Raw genomic sequence first — 20538 nt, 5'->3', positions numbered from 1 at the left:
ATGAGGGAGATCTCCTATTTGGACTTTGACTCACGTGTCAGTGTTGTTTCTGTGAACTTAATAAACCAGAGTAACCTCCTGAGTGTGTCAAATGTTCAGGAACAATTTTAAAGTTTTTTGGTTCAAGAGAAAGTACACAAGTACTTGAATTCAAACTATTAATTCATAAAAACTATTACCAGCCTCATCAAAGACACAGGAGAAAATGCGTTGAAATGCTGAAAGCTGAAATTAATTGCAAAGCACCGTTGAAAATACAAAAATGTGAAACTGCCCGAAAAATGTCGAAGCCCAAAAGCATTGAACTACACTGATGAAAAACCTTCTACTGTAAATGTATAACTGGCAGAGTTGGAAGCTAAACTGCATTATCTGAAGAAGCTAAAAGCAGTAGTAGCAGAAGTTGTTGTTCTAGTAGTAGTAGTAGTAGTAGTAGTAGTAGTAGCAGCAGTAGCATAATTAGTAGTTGTCATATTATTAGTAAGAGCATTAAGTATTTAAACAAAGAAGCCTTATTCTGAGCTTCATGTTATGATACAGTTAATCCATGGGGCTTTTATTTTGAAAGGGAGTGGGTGGGTGGGGGAGAGGAGACAGAATCATAACGTTTGACACACAGAGAGGTTATAAAATGACAGGCTTCATCACAAGCATTCCAGTTAGAATTCACTCTGTGGGCTTTTATTTAGGGTTAGGTTTGGTTGGGGATGTGGACTTGTGACTTGACTCAGGACTTGCTTTAGGAATTGGACTTGACTCGGGACTTGTGACTTGGAACTTGACTCAGGACAGAGGACTGTCCAGCAGCATTATCAGCCGTACGGAGCGGTTTTGAAGTCACGGTTTGCGCTTTGAGAAAGGCGATGGACACAAAACGGAGGACTTTCCTTTTCTTATTAATGCTTATTTTGTTCTGCACTATTATTGTGAAGTTCACAAACAAACTGTAAACGAACAAAAGAATAAACGCTCTCCAGTACGACAGGGACTTCCAGTCACCCAGCAGAGTGTACAAACAGACAACGAAACCGAGAGGAAACGAGTGAGACGTAAACTGACCACATTTATTTATTTATTTAATCTAGTAAACTTTGATTTGTAAGTGTTCATTTTAAAGTTAATTTTATGTGTGTGTAAGAGAGAAAGTCAGACCTGCAGCCTTGAAACTAAATTTGTCCGTTTCAGTTTATAGAGGCCCATCATAGAGGAAGATCTTAAGTTACTGAATCGACTGTTGATACAAAGTGAAATTTGAGATCTATAAAAACAGTGAGGTTGGTTTACCAGCAAACACGAGTCATTCAGCCTCGCTCATTTTACCGTACATCAACTGACATTTACAGAGAAATGTCAATAAGGTGAGGGAGTAAGAAAATAGTCACAGGCTAATACACTGCCAGTGATGCGAAGATGACGCGAGGCTACGAGGTGGAATCACAATAAAAGCTGACAATGGGGAACATGCTGACGTGCCTGCACTGACCATACGCTCCAAAGCTAATGAGTGGTCATTCTGGCTCAGCGCCTCGATGACCTGAGCTTTTTACTGATGCACTCTGGGAGAACGTCTATCCCTTCTTTATGGTACCTGAGCGTGGAGTGATGGATGGGGCAGTTAGAAACTCTCCTTCTTACACACATTAACATCCTTAAGGGTGACATTAGTGAAAATGGCAAATATGGCTGATGCAATACATTTCCCACTCAATTTGAGTGCCAAAAGCCCGTCTCTCCATATTGCATAACATAGTGTCATGCATAATTGAATTTTGGAAGTGCCTTCCTTGATTACACTACATGTATCTTATAAGTATTCAAAAAGGCCCGAACAGCTGAAGGGAAAGGAACAGAATAGTTCTGAGATAATTGATGGTAATTAACTTGTTAACAGTTCCACGTAGGCTGTAGCAGTATAAGTTAGCCTCTTTATGAGCCTAAACATGTTTCATATTCAAAGCCCAAACAGAAATGTGTATGTTTCTGATGAGAGAAACCTTCCCCTCACATTAAAGGAGATGCTATCCTCTGCTTCTTGGGGTTATAGATAATCAAAATGACAGACAGACCACATCAAGGCGAAAAAACACACAACAATGCAGACTGCATGTCTTGAACGGGGCGAGCCTTTAATGGCGCCGTTATTTCCATCGCCAGAAGCGAGTCACCAAAACTCTCTACGTGGTGACTCAGCAGCTGCTGGTCTTTGTAGAGGCTCTGCAGAATCACACACACACTCGAAAACAGACACAGAATCAGCTGAGGGAGAAGACTATTTTTACCGCTGGGAGCACAGAACAGATCATTTATAAAAAAAAAGCATCAACAAAAAAAAAAAGAAAGAATATACTTCTGTAGAGTCATCTTCAATTTACTGCATCGCTTCATACAACAGGACTGCCTCTGGCTCGGCCCCGGAGAAAACTCCCAACTTAATTACAACCTACCACTGGTACCTTAATTGAGTCGGCATGCTGTTATAACAGAGCCCATTGGAAAAAGGAAAGCCGAGACTTTCTTCTCTGAAAGCTGGTCTGCGCTGCGCATCCTCCACACAGCCACACTGCTCTCTGTCTGCTGTGCCAAGTGTCTGACCGCTTAGGGATGTATCATGCAGCTGGGCGCACACACACACACACACACACACACACACACACACACACACACACACACACACACACACACACACACACACACACAAGAGCATGGACCAACTCTTTGCTCACTCTGAGCAGACCCAAAGCCCAGGAGCATGGAAAGAAGAAGCCACAACATTTGGTGTGCTGTGCTCGGTCAGGTCTTCTACAGCTGATTGTGAGAAAGAATACTGTTTAAACTGGAATCATGAGAATAAGTGAAGTGAAGTGAGAGGTCAATGTGAGTGTGTATCTCTGCTCCCTGAATCATACATATGGTATATGTAGAACTCTGCGCTTTCCATTTGGCTGTAAGTAAACATGTTAAGTGCTGCGGATGCATAAAAGAACAGACAAAGACTTGTGCGGACAAGCTCTGCAGGAGGCCACGTTTGTCTGAAGAACGTGTGCATGTTTGAGGTCACACTGCGGTGCATGACCCCAAAATGTCACCTCATCTCAGCACGCCCCTACGGTGACAAACTAACTCGTTTAGAGTCACATGTAGGACAATTCAACATGCATGAACGCAGGACGAGACGTCTAGATAATTAAGACAGAGACTATTATTGGCAGGGAATTGGTTATAACACTGATAATTGGACTGATCGTGACTAATGTGCAAATGATGGTGGTAGATAAAGACTAACCCTCCCCCCATGTTAAAAAGCCCAAAGAACAGGTTTCTCACCCATTTAAATGACACCAAGGCTCAAAGCCGGGCATAATTGAGGGCATGGCCGCTTTGAGTGACAGGTGGGTGCCGTAACAGGTCGCTAGCCGCCGCCACACCTGAACCCACTCTAAACTTCAAAACGGGCCTTTCAGAAACCTCCGACTGACTACGTCCATATTTTATACGGTAAATGTTTAATCTTAATAATTAAGCAGGCACGATCTTCTAACTCGAAGGCTACTTCCAGGTAATGACAGACAGCAGCCGGGCACTGACCTGGGGCTGAGGTTACAGTGAGCAGAAATTGACAAAGGCCTTCAGGACTAGGCGGCGCTGCCACCTGTCCCTCGAAACACGAGTGCGTCACACCCGGCTGGCCGCTCATTGTCTGTGAGACGGAGCAGTGAGAGCCCTGCAGAGGGACGCCTTCAAATATCAGGTCACCAGAGCGCTGATGTTATTCTCTTCTCTCCTTCTAATCTCACTCTCCCGGTCAGTCACCTCTTCTCTTTCTGGAATATGTGAATAAAAAAAACAAACAATCTATGTGGTTTATAAAGACTCATAAGAGCAGCTTAAATAAAAAAATATGATCCTGTCGACTCACAGAGAAGTTGTAATAACCTGCGTCATCTCCTCGTGAAACACATGAATGAAAGAACATGGCCCAGTCTCATAGCTCTGACAACACTGAAGATTTAATGCAGTGACTTCTCATTTATTCATTACATGACACATCTCAAGCTAATGAGATTCCATTTCCATTCATCACACCAGGATGTGTCTTTAAGGCTCGACTCGGTCTAATGAATAGCTGCCTTGTACGGGCACTGAACTAAATTTGCATTGGGCCAAACGGACAAGTTCAGAATCCTACAAGTCTCGAATCATTTTACTCTGGAATCTTCTACTGTAAGTAGACAGGTGGGTATCTTATCGTTGCCTTAACAATTATCTTATTTATTATTATGTTATGGTTGTATTATTGTGTTATTATCAGTTGATCGGTCACATGTAAGTGGAAGCATTACGTATTGTTTTTACCTTTGCTGTTTTCTACAAGCTGGTAGAGCATCATTATTCTGTAAACGTATTATTAACAACGTTTCCATATTTAAGCAGACGACGTCCTTCTTGTAGCTTGTTGGGTTTACTCTGCTTCCGTTATGCATTTGGTTGCAGGCTTGGATTCCTGCCAGCAATCATGTAAAAAGGATTCTAACAGGAGAGGGATTATTCCTGCTGTTGGCTGATCTGATGATCAAAGTGTTTCTGTAGAACAGGGTATAGCGACGGGAGAGAGACTGTGTTGAAGGCAGACACAACGTCATGCATCTGAAAAAGCACTAACCCACTTACGCCGGATGGATATTGGCTCAATCTTATGAGATCATCTATTGGATCATCGCATCTCTCCAGTAACCTGTAATGTGTCTGACTGTTAAGAATGGCTCTGCAGAGGCACAGTGGGTCTGAATAAACCCGCTTACATGCAAAATAAACACATTTCTTCTATTTGTGCAGTGTTGCCATCAGTGGCAAGTTTCCGTGCTTAATTTGACTTTTTTCTTAATGAATTTAACCTTTCCAGAATGTTAAGTTTGTGTCTGAAAGGTCAGTCGCAGTAGAGGGATTATATTGTGTAGCCTAAAATATGTTTAGTTACATCTCAGGCAACAAATGCTTTGCCTTCGTTGCAGTGCAGCTCCTTCTTGTTTGTATTGCATTCAGTGTTTTGGGACTTGCATGAACAAGTATTCAAGTTTTACACAAGATTTTGGAATTATGTTCCCAGAACTTTTTCAATACATTTTTCATATAGTTTTAAATATAGTTATAAACAGAAAATGCCGCACAAGAATTCTGCTTTGTGCATTAAAGGGCGACTTCACTCTGTGACTTTATGTGACGTTTTGTTACTAGTAATGCATATCCTAAATGTCAAGGGCGACTTGAACAAAGCCTGCAACAATGAACACAAACAAAACGTAATCCTCAAAGCAAGATAAAATGTGATGTCACAACTACTGTACTGGAAACAGACGTTAACCTGATAATGCCGTCTGCAGACAGCGCTTTGCTGACGTCTGGAATTAAATCATAGAACACACCTTCCCATGGTCTCCTTTACTCCACCAGACCACATAGAAGAAGGGAACAAGGCAACATCCTGAACTGAACCGATGCCCTTCGACATAGTGAAATATTTTGAAAGACAAAACTACGATGCTCCCGGCAGCATTTTCAGAAAAAGGACGACTGAATGTGTTTCTGTCTCTCCTTAACGCTGGGTGAAGCCTGGTGAACACATGAGTATGATATTATTTCAATGCTTCAAAGCGAGAGGCATGCTGTATGGATCTCAGTACAAACAAACTGCACATGAACAGAGGAACACGCCATAAAGACACGAGGTTAAACGGAACGGTTCCGTACTGATTTTTGGGGCTTAAATGATCAGAATAAGGTTTCTACAGCAGGCGAATAAAAAGGAACGAGCCAAGCAGCTGTGAAACACAGACGTGCGCTCGTGTGTGCGGCGCACGTGCACTCGCCACACAGAATAATGCAAACGAGCACACACACACACACACATTCATTCCTATGTGTGTCGAGAAACCTGAGATAGCAATTACAGAGCCCTAATTTCCTATGTTTGTCAGAAAAAAAAAGGTTATTTAATGGTTGTGTGACTTGAAAAAAAAAAGAGGAGAGCGAGAGAGAAGAAAGGGTCTTTTGGTATTAATGCGAGCTAACTAGAACCCCACACATGGTTCTGTTTTCAGCTAAGCCCCGTGCGTGACTGGCTCTTTTCAGTTGGCAGGCGCTGCGTAAGGCTGAGTGCAGTCGAACAATCAAGATATGGCCGTGTTGACGTTTGGTTCACCGGGGAAGCTTTTAAGATGGGAAAGATTCCATTGTTTTTATCAGCGGAGGTCAATTAGATCAAGCTCTCTGACAAAGCTGAAGCGGGAGTAAACTTTATAAAAGGTGCATTTATTATAAATCAACACTAGTTGCTTGTTGAATTCATCCTACATCAAACAGTGAACGATTAAAGAACAGATTGAAGTAATAAAGTCGCTGCTGTAAATATAATCTAAGTTTGAAAGCTTGCTTCATGTCCAAAGCACAACATACAGTTTTGTAGTTGGAAAAAGTTGCCAACATCCACCGTAAATGAATGTAGTTGTCTGATGGAGAACGGACCGAGGTCATGTCTGCACTTCATCAAATATTCATTTTGTTTTCCTGAGGGAATACTTTCTAAGATAAGAGAAAGGGGAGAGTGAAAAAAGGGGGAGCAGGTTAAGGGGGAGGGGAGTAGTACAAGAGTACAACTGAGAGAGACACAGCGGGAGAAACTGAGTTAAAGGCACAGTTAGCTACAAGGATCGCTGACTTTCCTTAACAATGTCAGTGAGTCTTAAAGGACTGAAGTTCATTAAAGCTCCGCAACAGACTCACCAAAGTTCCCCCGGCATCCATGGCTATGATGGTGTGACCAAAAGCCCTGCACTACTATCAACACAAGGAAAGCAGACGTACACACGATATTTGGGTACGCGCCGTCACTTTCTGCAGTCCTGATTTTCTTCGAAAGACAGGAAGGCAAAGACTTGTAACCAGAGAGGCCCAGAGGAGCGGGTCACTCAGCACCCTCCTCTACAGCACAGGCCACGCTCAGGCTTTAGCTCCTCGGAGAACCAACACATGTCTACCGAGTCAGGTTAAGCTCTCTCATGTATGCGAGGAGAATAGAGGGGTAAGCGAATCACTTATTAATGTTCAGTTTCTAAGGAGTTGCTGTCCTAAAACAAAATGATTCAGCCTGGAGTAGCTGAAGAGAGAGGCCGTGCTGAACCGCACCATCTGCTCTGATAAATATATCAATAATCAAAAATCAGCTGCAGACCATCACAGCGCAGAGATTTGCGCTCGGCACAGAACGGCCTCAACGCTGCTCCCGACACCGACAGTGACGTTAGCAACTGTAGGCACAGTCAGGATAATCTAGTCAGAATAAAATAAGTGGGTTTATGTTGTGTACCGACAACATCTGGCACCTTAACATGTTATGCGATGGGTCAAAAATGTAAAGCAAATCAATATAAAACAATATAATAAATAACAAATTCACATGAGTCTTAAACGCAACAATTCGTTATTTCCACTTGTCTAATCATAGTCAAGTATAAATCCAAATATCATGGTTCAAGCAGTTAACAAGTAATGACGTCAAACTTATAAATAAATAGTATTTATGTACGGAAAAAACAAAACACACACGCACAAAAAAAAACACTGGTAAGTACCTGACTAAATAAGATTGTTGTCCACACAATTCATGCTAGGTTTGGACACTTGTAGGATGCTTAAACTTGCCTTGGTAAAACACGACAAAGAGTACACAAAATCACTACCAGATGTATATTCCCCCCCCCCCCCCCCACACACACACACACACACACACACACACACACACAAAACTATGGTCCGTTCACAATCTACCAGTACGATTAAGGTGAATGAGACGACAGCCATCCTCAGAATAGCTGAGTGTGTAATAATAACGTATAACTACTAGAGAAGATAATTATAAACACTGACATGTGGAGGAACACCGTTGAGAAGCTGTTTGTAAAATGTGCCGATCTGCTTTCATTGACCACCACACTGCCAAATAACGCCGCGAGAGGCCAGAGAACAGAGAGGCGGGGTCAGCCACTCAGTGGCTTTCCAAAAAGATCCTTCTGGTGAAGCTGTGGGCCCGGTGAGAGCAGAAGTGCCCACTGTTTGACTTCTGATTGGTTGTTCTACCTATTGATCTGCAACATGGCTTCCAGCTCTAATGAATAATGAATGGCCATATTGTCATCCCACACAGATCAAGTTTCACATGGCAGCGGACTGCTCTGGTAATTAGCCAGGACTTGGCCGGCCTGCAGCTTGCTGTGTTGAACTTGCCAACCACTGCAGTGCAGAGAGAGAGAGAGAGAGAGAGAGAGAGAGAGAGAGAGAGCGAGAGAGAGAGAGAGACAGAGAGAGAGCGAGAGAGCGAGAGAGACAGAGACAGACAGATAGAGAGAGACAGAGAGAGACTACTGAAGATAAACTGCTGGCACTGTATGGTTTTTCAAATAAAGTTTCTAATCATATCCAATATATTTGTAAAGATCTTTCATCTTAGATCCAGCGTATAGATGTGGAACTGTTTTTTTTATTTTCACAGAAACTGAGCAGATGATCAAGAGAAGTATGAAAGAGGAAAATTAATATGATTTCGGAATTGGAGGAACAATCATACGCATGTCATCTATTTGACCTAGAAACTATAACTTGAGCTTTTCTGATTCTGGGAGAGGAAAGCTGTTCGACTGGTGACTTCACTGTTGAATTACATCACGGAAACACAGTTATCGTTCTGTGCATGAATTCATTATAAGCACCTCCTGTCATACAATAACTAATATACTGAATTGTACCATAACTAATTAGATCTTTGACTGTGACATACAAGTAGCACATATAATATAATTATAAAACTGTAGTTTTCTGCAACATGTCCAAGATGAAACGGTGGTCAGCCTTTGCTTTAATTATACCGACTCAACAGAAAGAACCGGTCCCGCTTCTTTACAGTGTGTAGCTGAAAGTAAAAGCCAAGATTCTGAAACATCACAATGACGAAACTAAAACCAGAGCAGCGATGAGAGTTTCAACAGCGAGGACCAAAGATGGCCTTGTGAATCTTTACATTGAAGCTGTGGTCATGATCAGCTAATGATGACAAATGGCAATTTCAGCTCAGCTCCCTGTTACGTACACTTCTTAGTAAAAGGAAGCATTTCTCATTAAAAGTCTATCAAAAATCATCTGTCACAGCCGCTGATAATAATGCTTTCATTAAGTGAAGTAAGCTAAGCCGGGGCGTTTTGTTAATGCTTCGGGATGTTTTTAAAAAAATCTGTGAAACTGGACGTTAAGCTAAGATTTCTGCTTACTTGACTCGTAAAAATGTGTGACGTAGAGGTGAAGTGTAATGTTTAAGTACGGCGAAGTATATGGGCCAACATAGAAGTAAAGAATTGTGTGTTGTACTGTACCACACATCCCAATGTGCTGAACAAATCCAAACTACTGTTGCACACCTGAATTACAGCATCTGTTATATGTAAGACTTTACAAACAACTATTGAAAAAAAGTGTTTGTTTTAGTGTATTTCTTTTAATTAATCTTCTTAAATTGATGTTGTTACTGAGCAGCAATAATTGAAAGTGCTTAAAAAGGCACACAGTTGTCGTAACCATAGCCGATAAGTGTACTCTCTTGTGGTTTGCAGTCTTCCAAAGGAAAACTGTCTATGACATGATCATAAAAATGTTGCATTAATCTTAGTATGGTCATCAAAACCATAAGGAAATATCAATAAAACCAGCCTCTCTGCTTTAGCAGAAGACAGGTTCTCATAAGAGATGAAACATAAATCCAACAAAAATAAAAAAAATGTGTTCCCATTCAACTACACAGACTGAGACTTATTCTGAATACAAAACTCATCTGCACACGTCTTAGTCGCCGACTAAATAAGCCAGGAAAAGAATGAAAAAGCGAAGTCGTTATCCTACATCTCATGCTAGCTTTATCAACAGATAAAGATGGAACTTGGGAAATAGAAATATATACATCACAACTGATAGGAAAATGCAAAATGGCAGAAACAGGAGGCAATATACCTTTGAGAAGATGATCAAAACCTCCCACTTATGCAATAGTTTAAACTATGGCGTAGCTGTATTTTTCCTACACTCAGTCGCTAGTCAAATAAAATCAGAAATGTGACTTGGGGTGCTTTATTTGGGGCCTGACAAATGGATCAGCGGTCAACTGCAGACAGTTGGTAGTCCACATCGATGGTTGTCAACTTAGAAAAAGCTGTGGCTGTTCATTGTAAGAATTTAAGATTTCCTGCACAAAGCTTTATTCCTGGTATTTACTACATAACCCTATTACATGTGATATCATGAGTTTCTGGTTTCTCTTAAAACGTGTTCCTTTCACAGGGCAATGTGTGTGTGTGTGTGTGTGTGTGTGTGTGTGTGTGTGTGTGTGTGTGTGTGGGGGTGGGGGTGGATCATGTCACTATGTATAAAAGTAAGCCTGAGGAAAACACCCATCAAGCAGATGGATTTAGACCCTTTCTCTTTCCCTAATTACTGCAAAGTGCTTTAACGCTACACACTGCGTACTGCAGGGATCGAGCCACTTCAGCTCTTATGAAAATCCAGAATCAAAGCGTCTTTATTATGAACATCAGCTATCCAAGCGCTGACTTTGTTTACATGAAAATCAAGACACGAGTGAGTTCATGTTGAGGTAAAACTGCAGGCTATATGTCATCTATGATGTCTTTGTATTGAGGGGATGACAAGCTTTAGGCGGAGGAGTTGGTAACAGTGGCCTGAAGGTTTAAGACTCAATCTTACGACTGGAAGGTCGTTGGTTATGTTGGCCTTGAGCAAGGCACATAATCACACCACCAGTGCAGCTGCTCAGAAGCCCACAAACAAGGCTGCGGTTGTTCCAAGCGTCTCCTTGATGTGGACGTGTGTAAACATGTCAATTATTGCTGAAAATAATCAACCTATACCCAGGGTAAATAAAGCACTCACCACCTTACAAGCGCAACTTGTAATGAACTCGGTGTCTATTACTCGTCAATGCCTCAAAGCTAACTGAATGCTGTACAAGATGCTGTGACAGTTATGCAACGCGAGGTACAAATTAGCGGGTGGTGTTGTGCGAGTCAGCGAAAAAAAGGTGTTCTCTTACCTGCAACAGGTGAGTCAGCTGCAATCACTGTCACCAACACCGTCATCCCCAGAAACACCGCACGCCGGCCACGGACGTGCATGAGCGCCTCGAGCATCACCACCAAACCCACAGAGGAGACGAAACCTGCCATGGTGCGGCGGGGGGTGTGGTCAAGGCATTTCATCCAATTAGGAAGAGAAGATTCATTCCCGAAGAGACAATCGAGGTTTTGGGGTATTTCAGGGCTGCCTGGTTTGGTCTCCTTCAGTTTAAGGCCCCTCCTTCCATAACACGTGCTCAGCAGTGAGGAATGACGGCTGAAAACAAAAGAGCAACAGTGTGACACTCAAAACAACATTCTCTCTGACTGCTTGAGCACCACTTTATTAATCAGACATTAACTGGTAACAACCACTGAAGTAACCCACAATCACACACTTTATTTGTGGTTACACTCTCTGCACACATTAATGCACACATTAATGAATACCAGTAAAGCCTGTAATAACTGGGACAAATGGGTCACAAGGAAGGTCAATGATTCAGGTCAAATGAATGATTCAGAGGAAAATAGCCATTGATATTTTTTATTATATTATTATCTACATGTTGCCTAATCTATGCACTGGACCTTTCTTTAACAATTGATTGAATGGTACGTTTAATTTGGATGCTAAAATTAAATATGTTTGTTATTAATTTGAAAAAATAACCTATTTTACTGCGTTCTCACTCAATGCTCTTAATAACAGAATATGCATATTTCCACAGAAGTAAAATGGAATAAAAAATTAAATCTGATTAAATAAATCACACATTTTGGGGGTTTGTTTTTACACTGTGAAAGAAACCAGACACATTTGAAGCACATGGCCTGTCATTAACGTTAATAATATTAGTCCAATAAACACAACATGAAGTATTATTATCCCATTCGATAAACTAAACAACCTAACTAACTCTTATTACACATGTAAACGTGGTGAATAAGAGAAGCAGCACAGGCTGCACGGCTAGCTTCCCTTCTCTCTCATCATGACACACACAGCCTCTCGTCCTACATCCCGGCTCCCTACTTGCAAGTTTCACGGTCATGTGGCTGGTGAGGCTCGACAGATGAAGCAGGTTATTATGCTAATATAATGCTACATACGGGTTAGCTCACACACTTTGCTCGTGTTTCCCTTCAGCTAGCTTTGAGTGCACAGATAACAGGATCTTTTTCCCCCTTTCCTCCAGCCATTCCTGTCAGCACGCTCACTGCTACGCATTCAGACTTACCAAAAAAAAAAAGAAAAAAAAGGAGCTCCAACTCTATCAATTCCTTTGTCTGGGTTACGAGAAATATCCGTGGATGAAATGAAATTCGCTCTGAGGCTTCGTCATTAAAGCTTCATGTGACCACCTGCCTGCGTCTGAAGTTATTTCAGTGTTAACGTACTGTGCACGAGCTCGTAGCTGGCTTCCATCTGACACTCTTTTGGTAACAGTTACCTTCACCCGTCCCGAGGATTGGCTTAGTCCCGCCCCCTGGCTGATCTGATTAGTTTAGAATTTATCGAACCGGCTCTCATTGGCTGCGGCTCATTTATGTCAAAGTGGGCTTTTAAAATTAGGTTGGTCCTCGTCGACTGGCGTCTGCGGCTTCCACGGCAACGTTGCCTCATGCGATGATGCACTTATCAAGGTATAGCCACGGATGGACATATTAATGCCAGCCTTTTTATTGGCTGAACAGAGTTTACCCATAGACTAGTCAATGCTGCAAGAAATCATAGCATGAGTCATCAAAGTGGCACTATTCCGCAATGATTCATTTTTGGTGCAGTCGAGTGGTTATTGGGTCCTGTGCCTATTAATTTGCAATACCATCAGCATTTATAAGTCTATTTAAGAACGTTTCTGACGAGACACGACAATGATGCGCACTTCGTCTGCATGCTTTCAGTCAGGAGGTAAAGACCCCACATCCCAAAGAGCCTGCACGGTTTAAGTATATGATGCAAACGTGCAAATGCGTGTTTAGCAAGGTTTTCTGGTTGAAAATAAATGGAGATGTTCAGCACAACCCAATCACGTCAGTGCCAGTGTAATGGACGTCAACAGTTTGGTGCACACCACCACCTGGTGGTAGAATAGTAAGACTAACGTTTCTGATGTTAAATCATTTTGGCTTTCAATTTATATGATCATTTAAATCTGAAAATGCAGCTGGTACTGTGTGCCCAATGCAAAATAAAATCCTAAGATGTTGATGTCTCTTCTCAAAACATGGAGCTGCCAGCCTATAGTGGAATGTAACTAACTCAACCACTGAGTTCAGTTTCGAAGAACTTCTACTTTATTTGATTATTACCAGGTGAGGCTACTTTATTCCAACTCTTCTACATTCCAGAGGCAAATATTTAATTGTACTTTTTACCCCACGACATACATTTGACAGGTACAATGAATTTCCAGATTAAGATTTTACATAAAAAAAAGATACAGTATGATGAGTTTATGCAAAAATATTGTAACAACCTAACTGTAAAATAAATAAAAGGAGCTCTACCTCGACTAACTATTAGAATATATTACTTCATAATTAATGCATTTCTATTAACGATCCCAAAATATGATATAGAGCACTCACGTGTGTCTCTGTCATGAGCGCCTTTGGTATTTGATACAAAAATGCAGCATGACTTTCAATAATTTAGTATTTTTGAATAGTATTTATTAAATAGTGGTATTTGTATCATTCTTCCACTATCGGATTCAATCTCTTGCTTGGGGCCACTTCAACATGTATCAGTAAAATAAGGGGAAACACCTGTGTGAATAGCCTTTTGGAGTTATAATGTGTAGTATGGCTGCATTATTGTATATTTTTATTTCATTTCTGATGTATTGAAAGAGTTGCTCAGGCACTCAGAACAAACCTCAAGCACTGTCACACACACACACACACACACACACACACACACACACACACACACACACACACATGCAAACACCAGAGTAGAAAACAGGAGACGGGTGCCGTGACTTAACAGTTTAATGTAAATCCAAGACAAAGTGTGATTACATTTCTACACATATACAATATGCATATGTGAGCATACAAATTCTCATTAATAACTCGATTCACCTCGGAGACCGAAAAAATGATCAAAAGTAACAGTGAATAACAAGCTATAACATAGTTCACCACAACGCGAGCCCCTTCTCACCCTACAGTTAGTAAAGAGGACAATTAAAATAACTATATTCTTCTATTTGACGAAGCTGTTTGTCTGTTAAAATCCTCCTGTAAAATTTACAATGCTATCATTAGTTTTTTCGAAGCCTAATATAAATTCACTCCATTTTTCTACAACGAAAATGATTAAGAGAAGCACACAACATCATAATGGTAACACAAGCGCTTAGTAGCAAGTACTCAACTTCTTAGGAGGTTTAATTAATCCTTCTTCTTATTGTCAATATTATATTTATTTAAACATTCTATAAAGCCAGTAAAATATCCATTCTCATAACATACTTAATAATATTAGGCTAAGGAACAGGGTATACATAGAACGCTACAGATCAGAAGATTGAAATAATGAGACATCGCACCCCAATAAACAAAAGTAAATGAGAAAAGACAATTAACAGAGAAGTATACTAGGAAATACTGCAGCACACATTAGCTTTATCGACAAAGAATGAGATTTTACACCATTGAGAAACCATACAGCAATGGAGATAAAAGGGGGTCAGGGTTTGATGCACTCTTAGGTCTTTAGAAAATGCAAATAAACTGATAAATCACTTGCATGAGTATTGTTGTGCAGAAATTGAGCAATTTACAATTTTGAGAATGTACCCAAAAGGAATCGTGACTTTGACATGACCTCTAGCTTTAGATGAATATTTTTGTCGTGTAAACAGGAAAATCTGGCTTCGAATGTAGCTTTGGTCTACCACTTCGAGATTCCGTTTCTTAACACCACAAAAATAACTATCTTTGGCTAGAAATATCTCTGAAAGTAAGATGGGAAAAGCTACATTTTTCAGTTACGTAAAGTAGGACCAAAGATCTTACAACACAGCAATTTGGGGGATTTAAAGTGGTACAAATGGATCCATATCCTTGACTTGTTTTACATAAATTAGAATAAATTAAGATAGCAGGAAAACAATCGTATTTCAATCAGTTTTGGTTCTTAATTTCATTCATTTTGATCCCCTGACACCTTCTATCAGTGATGGCATCAAACCTTGACCACCTCACCCTGAATTCCCCCAAGGAATAGCCAGCAAAAGGAGCCGAGCTCCTCAACGAAAAGTACAAAAAAAAAAAAAAACCTATACTCTCATCCGAAAGGGCTTTAAGAATGCTCGTGTGGCTAGATTAGGAATTACCTGGTGACAGAGAGTACATCAGCTCATGATTAATCCACCTAACACCTCTTCCTGACTCCTGTACTTTGGGAGGCAGCTGCGACTTTGCCTAACGGTTTACACTGAAGCTTGTGCGGGTCGATGTTGCGGGTTGTCTGCCCTCCAAGTCACCTTGGAGGAGTTTGTCTGAAGACTAGTGGGGCACTGTGCGCCCCTAACGCTCTCAGGAATGTTTCCCAGTGTTTCCACAGCTCCAGGAGGAGGAGGAATCACGATAACACCATGAGCAAAGCTGGAAGTTTGAGTGTATTCTATAGAAGAACGCCAGGCTTCACAGAGAGTGAGACACTGCCTTATTTAGTTTTTAAATGTCACCATGAACCTTTGGAGGTTTTGTTGGCTATTTGGAAGGCAGTGCTCTAACAGGAAAGTCGCTAGCTGGGAAGGCTATGCTCACCTCAACAACACAAAACATTTTTACACTCTACTTAAGCACATTTTGGTAATTGTAAGGTCACTCAATCTACGTTAATGCTCACATTTCTGATTCCCCTTTTTTTTTATAAAACACAAAACATTGGTTATGTGAAACAGAGTAATAGACAAAGGTATCATACACATCAAGTCATTTCCCACAATGTTGCGCATACAGGGCCCCTCTTAATTGGATCTTTCATTTGAGAAAATAGCAATTATTTGACATCCCCTAATCATGAGGATAGTAGTAGTTTTACATTACTTCTCTTACATGGGATTTTGCTGGAGATCAGATCTATAATTATTGCATCATGCATGGCCACTTACGGTGTAGAAATTAAATGAATGGTCACCCACAGAGAAAGATCTAAAGCCATATCAGATATCGCAGGTCACACATTACATTCATTTTGTGCGGGTGACCGTGGTTTTAAAGGTATAGTTGGTACATTTTTGATTAATTCATTTTTACAGGTCATTCTATTCCATGGCACGCTAATGTAAAACAAACTTTTTAGTTTACAAATTCATTTTCATACAACACCAATAAAGCTACAACATCGACAACATAAAAAGAAAAAAAAACAACAACAACTGGCTTATCAATTTGGAGAGAGGTTTGATAATTATTGATCATTCAACCTAGACAGGTGTGAGGAGTAATGACAGTGAAACCAAACAAGCTTTAAAACAGACTGCAGCTCTTCTCAAAGTTGAACGTCCAGATTCTAAACAAATTGATGACTGTGCTGTATGCTTTAAATACGTTAAATCGTCCTTGTGAACATGCATTTGCTGGGGGGGGGGGTAAAACAACATGTCCTCAAAACTACTCATGAAGCGTTTAAAGATGAGACCAAAAGTTATTTCCTGTCTGCTGCTCTAGCAAAAGCTGTGGAGGATTGCTTGTACTGTGCTGTGCTGTGCATGGTCGGGTCCGTTGAATTCTTTGGTGGGAGAAGCGAAAAAAAAAGACCAAGTGTGACAACGCTATCCCCATGCTGACAGGAGAGGGGACAGGACAGCAGTGTAGCATGGGTAACGCCAGATTCCCCTAAAACAGTGGAATGTTTCAGTAGTCTGTCTCATAACAGAGGAGCAGATTTCAATGGATAAATATCTCCCTTATGCATGTGTGCGCTTAGGCCCCAATGACCTAGAGGAAATTAAGTAAATGAAATAAAATAAAAAGACAACAACAGAACAGAGAAGAATGATGTAACCAGTACTATGTAATCACATCTTTAGCTACCCGGACCTCAGGCCTGCATGCTGGAGCTGACGGGGAGTGGAGAGTTGAAGAGGGGAAAGTACCAGGATGACAAACCGCTCTGGGGCCCGTCAAGTGACTCTTTTTTTTTTTTAAGAGATCGTTGTTTTTCGAACCTGGCTGTTGCCCCCTCAAGCCAAAGCATCTATCTTTAAGGGGCCCCATTGGGTTATCAGCTCAACTCAACACTTACTATCACCAGCAGTGTTGCAACACTTTACACAGGTGCACCCACCTCCACGGAATACTAAACATTACTGTACATCAACCTCCAGGTTACAAAGTAGAAATGAGCCTGACATATCATAAAAAGACACATCCACAAGAATTATTGCAACAATCTCTAAAAAATAAACACAATATGTACTACAGCCATGTCAAAAAGTTCAAGATAATGTTAAGTTAAAAAAAACAAAAAACAAATCACTTCAAATGCAAGTACTATGGCAAACCATGAAGGAGAGGGGAAGGCTTTTCACTAAACCACCAGCAGTACTGATGTGCCTACGTTCAAGAGGACAAATAAACAGAGGAGATTATTTGTATCATTGGCTACAAGAAAAAAAAAAAGATGTCTGTTAAATCAAGCAGCAAACACACAAAGTGACAGCCCTGTTGGTTCTCTAAGTGTTCAGGTATCCCGTTCGGCTGGCGTGGCGATGTCTGTGGTGTACCCGGCTCGAAGACAAATGGACAATGGCAACAAATCGTCCACAAGGTGCCCTTCCAGGTGTATGCTGTGGCCTTTCCCTTCTGTTCTGTTCTCGCAGCTCTGAGATGCTACCCAAACCTCAAGCGCAACAAATCGCAATTATCTTTTGCCGGAGAAACAAACAACATCAGCGACAATCGACGACAACAAAAGGATTCATGTCAGAATTATAAGTGTGCATTCCGGTAAGGTAGTGCCCCCTTCGGCCTACTACCAACCACCCGGGCTCAGTGTCACTATCAACCTGCTCAGTGCCAACTTGCTACCATTTTTAGTCCCATTTAAGATAGAGAGTTTCACCCCGCCCTCCACGGTCCCTACCTAAACTGACCCTACGCCTTCAAACAGCCCCTGCCCTCGTGCCTACACAGTATCTCTCTCGAACAACCCTCGATACTCTCCCTCTCCTCTGCAGCCTGGCTATCCCGAGCCTCACAGACCTCACCCTCATGGCAACAATAACTTTCCGTCAGGCCCTTCTCTCGGACTAGCTTTAAACCTTTAAAAAAACGACCTCTACTGTGTCTCAAACAGTGTACTGCAACTCATTCCCTGTACATGAAAACCGAGCTAATATCTCTGCTCCGTTGTCTCGATGCATGAATTCCCTTGTGTGATTAAAAGAAAAGAAAAAAACAAATATATTCCAAACTAAAGCCACAATGTGGGTGCCACTGTGATAGAGGTTTACGGCTACAGCTATACTGTACACTTTCATATTTACATTAATATCCAGAGCAAAATGTAACAAGAATTTATCTATGACTTTGGTAAGTACCCCAGGCAAGTTATCTCATGCACACATAATAAAATAGCTCAGCGTGATATCAACTCTGACATTAATCTTCATCATCTGTAGTACGCTGTCATTAAGGACAAGAAACAGCAAGGGCTGAGCCTACACCTGGAAGAGAGCTACAACTGCCCCGACTAGGATGTCAAACCAGGGAAACATGTCTCTCTACGTATCGCTATAGTCTCTTGTGGCTTTCAGGATCCAAGCCAAGTAAACTGTGTCGTTATATCTGTAAGGCACTACGAGGGAACAATGGTCAAAACCTAAAGACTGAAGAGAGTTTTAAGGAGGTGGACTACACACGCATGGCTGACAGTAGCACACACAGACAATCACGTTGTACATGCCTATGTTATTATAACCACTTTGTGCAATCACATTGAAAAAAGAGGAACAAATAAATCTATTGGTATCAGAAAAAAAAAGAAGGTTTTCTTCTTAAAACAAACAGGTGTAGACTGCTACATTCTAAGAACGGGGTCCAACTAAGACACCTAGCTAAAACTGAAGTATCGTCATAAAAGTGAAACATAAAGGAACAGAATATCTATAAATACACTAAAAAGTTTGTTGTCTTCTGTTGGTTATATTTCCAGAAGCCTCCTCGGCTGGAGAAGGTGGAGTGGGGGGGGGAGTTGCCTCTCTTTTCTCCCCACACCATGAATGATTTGGAAATATTAAGACAGTTCAAGGCCATCAATATTTTTTTTTCTTTGAAGAGCAGCAGGTTTCCGTATTTCACCTTCTCCCAAGTGTCTTGGGATTCCAAACTTCCAGTCAGTAACCCCTGTTCAACAGTCTCTTCCCAAATTTAAGAGGGGAAAATAAAAATTAAAAAAACCCAGAAAGCCTCCACTGTTCCAAAAGGCCTGTTTCAAACTTCCCTGTAAAACTAATGAGACATTACTTTCCTCACAAAGTAAAGCGAAGAATAGACAAATAAACGCAAAAAAAACTGGCCCTTTCAGGAGAAACAAAATTGAAAGAAAACATCTTGAACTGTACCCCTCTGAAATTCAACCCCATCTTTCCCTTCTAGAGAGGCTGTGAATTCTTGTTTCTTCTTCTTTTCTCTCTGTCGTTATATCTTCAAGTTATACGTGACAGTTTCATGAGGATTGCATGTTCCTCTGTCTCTGTTTATGTCTGAGGTCGAGGAGAGGATGTTTAGGATGCCGACGGGGCTCAGGGCGAGAGGGTTTCTGGGGGGGGGGGGGGGGGGAAGCAGCAGCGCTGGGTCAGGCTCTCCAGTGTCAGTCAGTGTCTTCTCTAGAGGTAAGGGTACTGGTTGACCTTGGTGGGGCTCAGAGGGTATCCAGTGTAGACAGCGGAGGCGGGCGAAGCGCTGATGTAGGCCTGGTGGGCAAACTGGGCCTGGTACTGGCTGTGGTGCAAGGTGGGCGAGGGTAGCACGCCGTGGCCCATGCTGACCGGGACCTGGTGGACGATGCTTGGTGGGTAGCTTCCGTGCTGGACTGCGTGGTGGCGCGCCGAGCCCTGCGACGCCACCAGGTGGGCCACGGTGCCGGTGGAGCCCAGAGCAGCAGGGGTTGTGTAGGCGTAGAGGTGGGGCTGGCTGGGTAGGTGTGTGGCAGCCAGGTGCGTGTGGATATTGCCCGTGTGAGAGGGGCTATTGTGATGGAAAGAGTACGGGGCCTGAGTGGCGATGGTGGGGGTGATGTAGGCCTGTTGGCGCCGATGACCATTTCGCTCAGCTACCATATGCTGCTGGGCCTGGATGAGGAGATGATAAGACGGCTGACTGTCAGTTGTAGCCTCAAATATGA

At 41.8% G+C, this 20538-nt stretch overlaps 1 protein-coding gene across 1 annotated transcript in view; it reads right to left on the bottom strand.

Moving 5' to 3' along the window:
• Positions 1-20020: 20020 nt before the first annotated feature.
• The window catches only part of hipk2 (homeodomain interacting protein kinase 2), a gene marked incomplete at its 3' end in the record, with an annotated part of 64727 nt that continues 64209 nt past the window's right edge, over positions 20021-20538 (bottom strand). Inside the window, exon 15 of the mRNA XM_079162593.1 lies at positions 20021-20485. Coding sequence (XP_079018719.1) covers positions 20021-20485 — 465 coding nt within the window. The remainder of the gene's footprint in view (positions 20486-20538) is intronic.

This window comes from Pholis gunnellus (assembly GCF_910591455.1).
Source record: "Pholis gunnellus genome assembly, chromosome: 7".
In the NCBI taxonomy this organism is placed as follows: Eukaryota; Metazoa; Chordata; class Actinopteri; order Perciformes; family Pholidae; genus Pholis; species Pholis gunnellus.
This window is presented reverse-complemented; position numbering and strand designations above follow the sequence as displayed.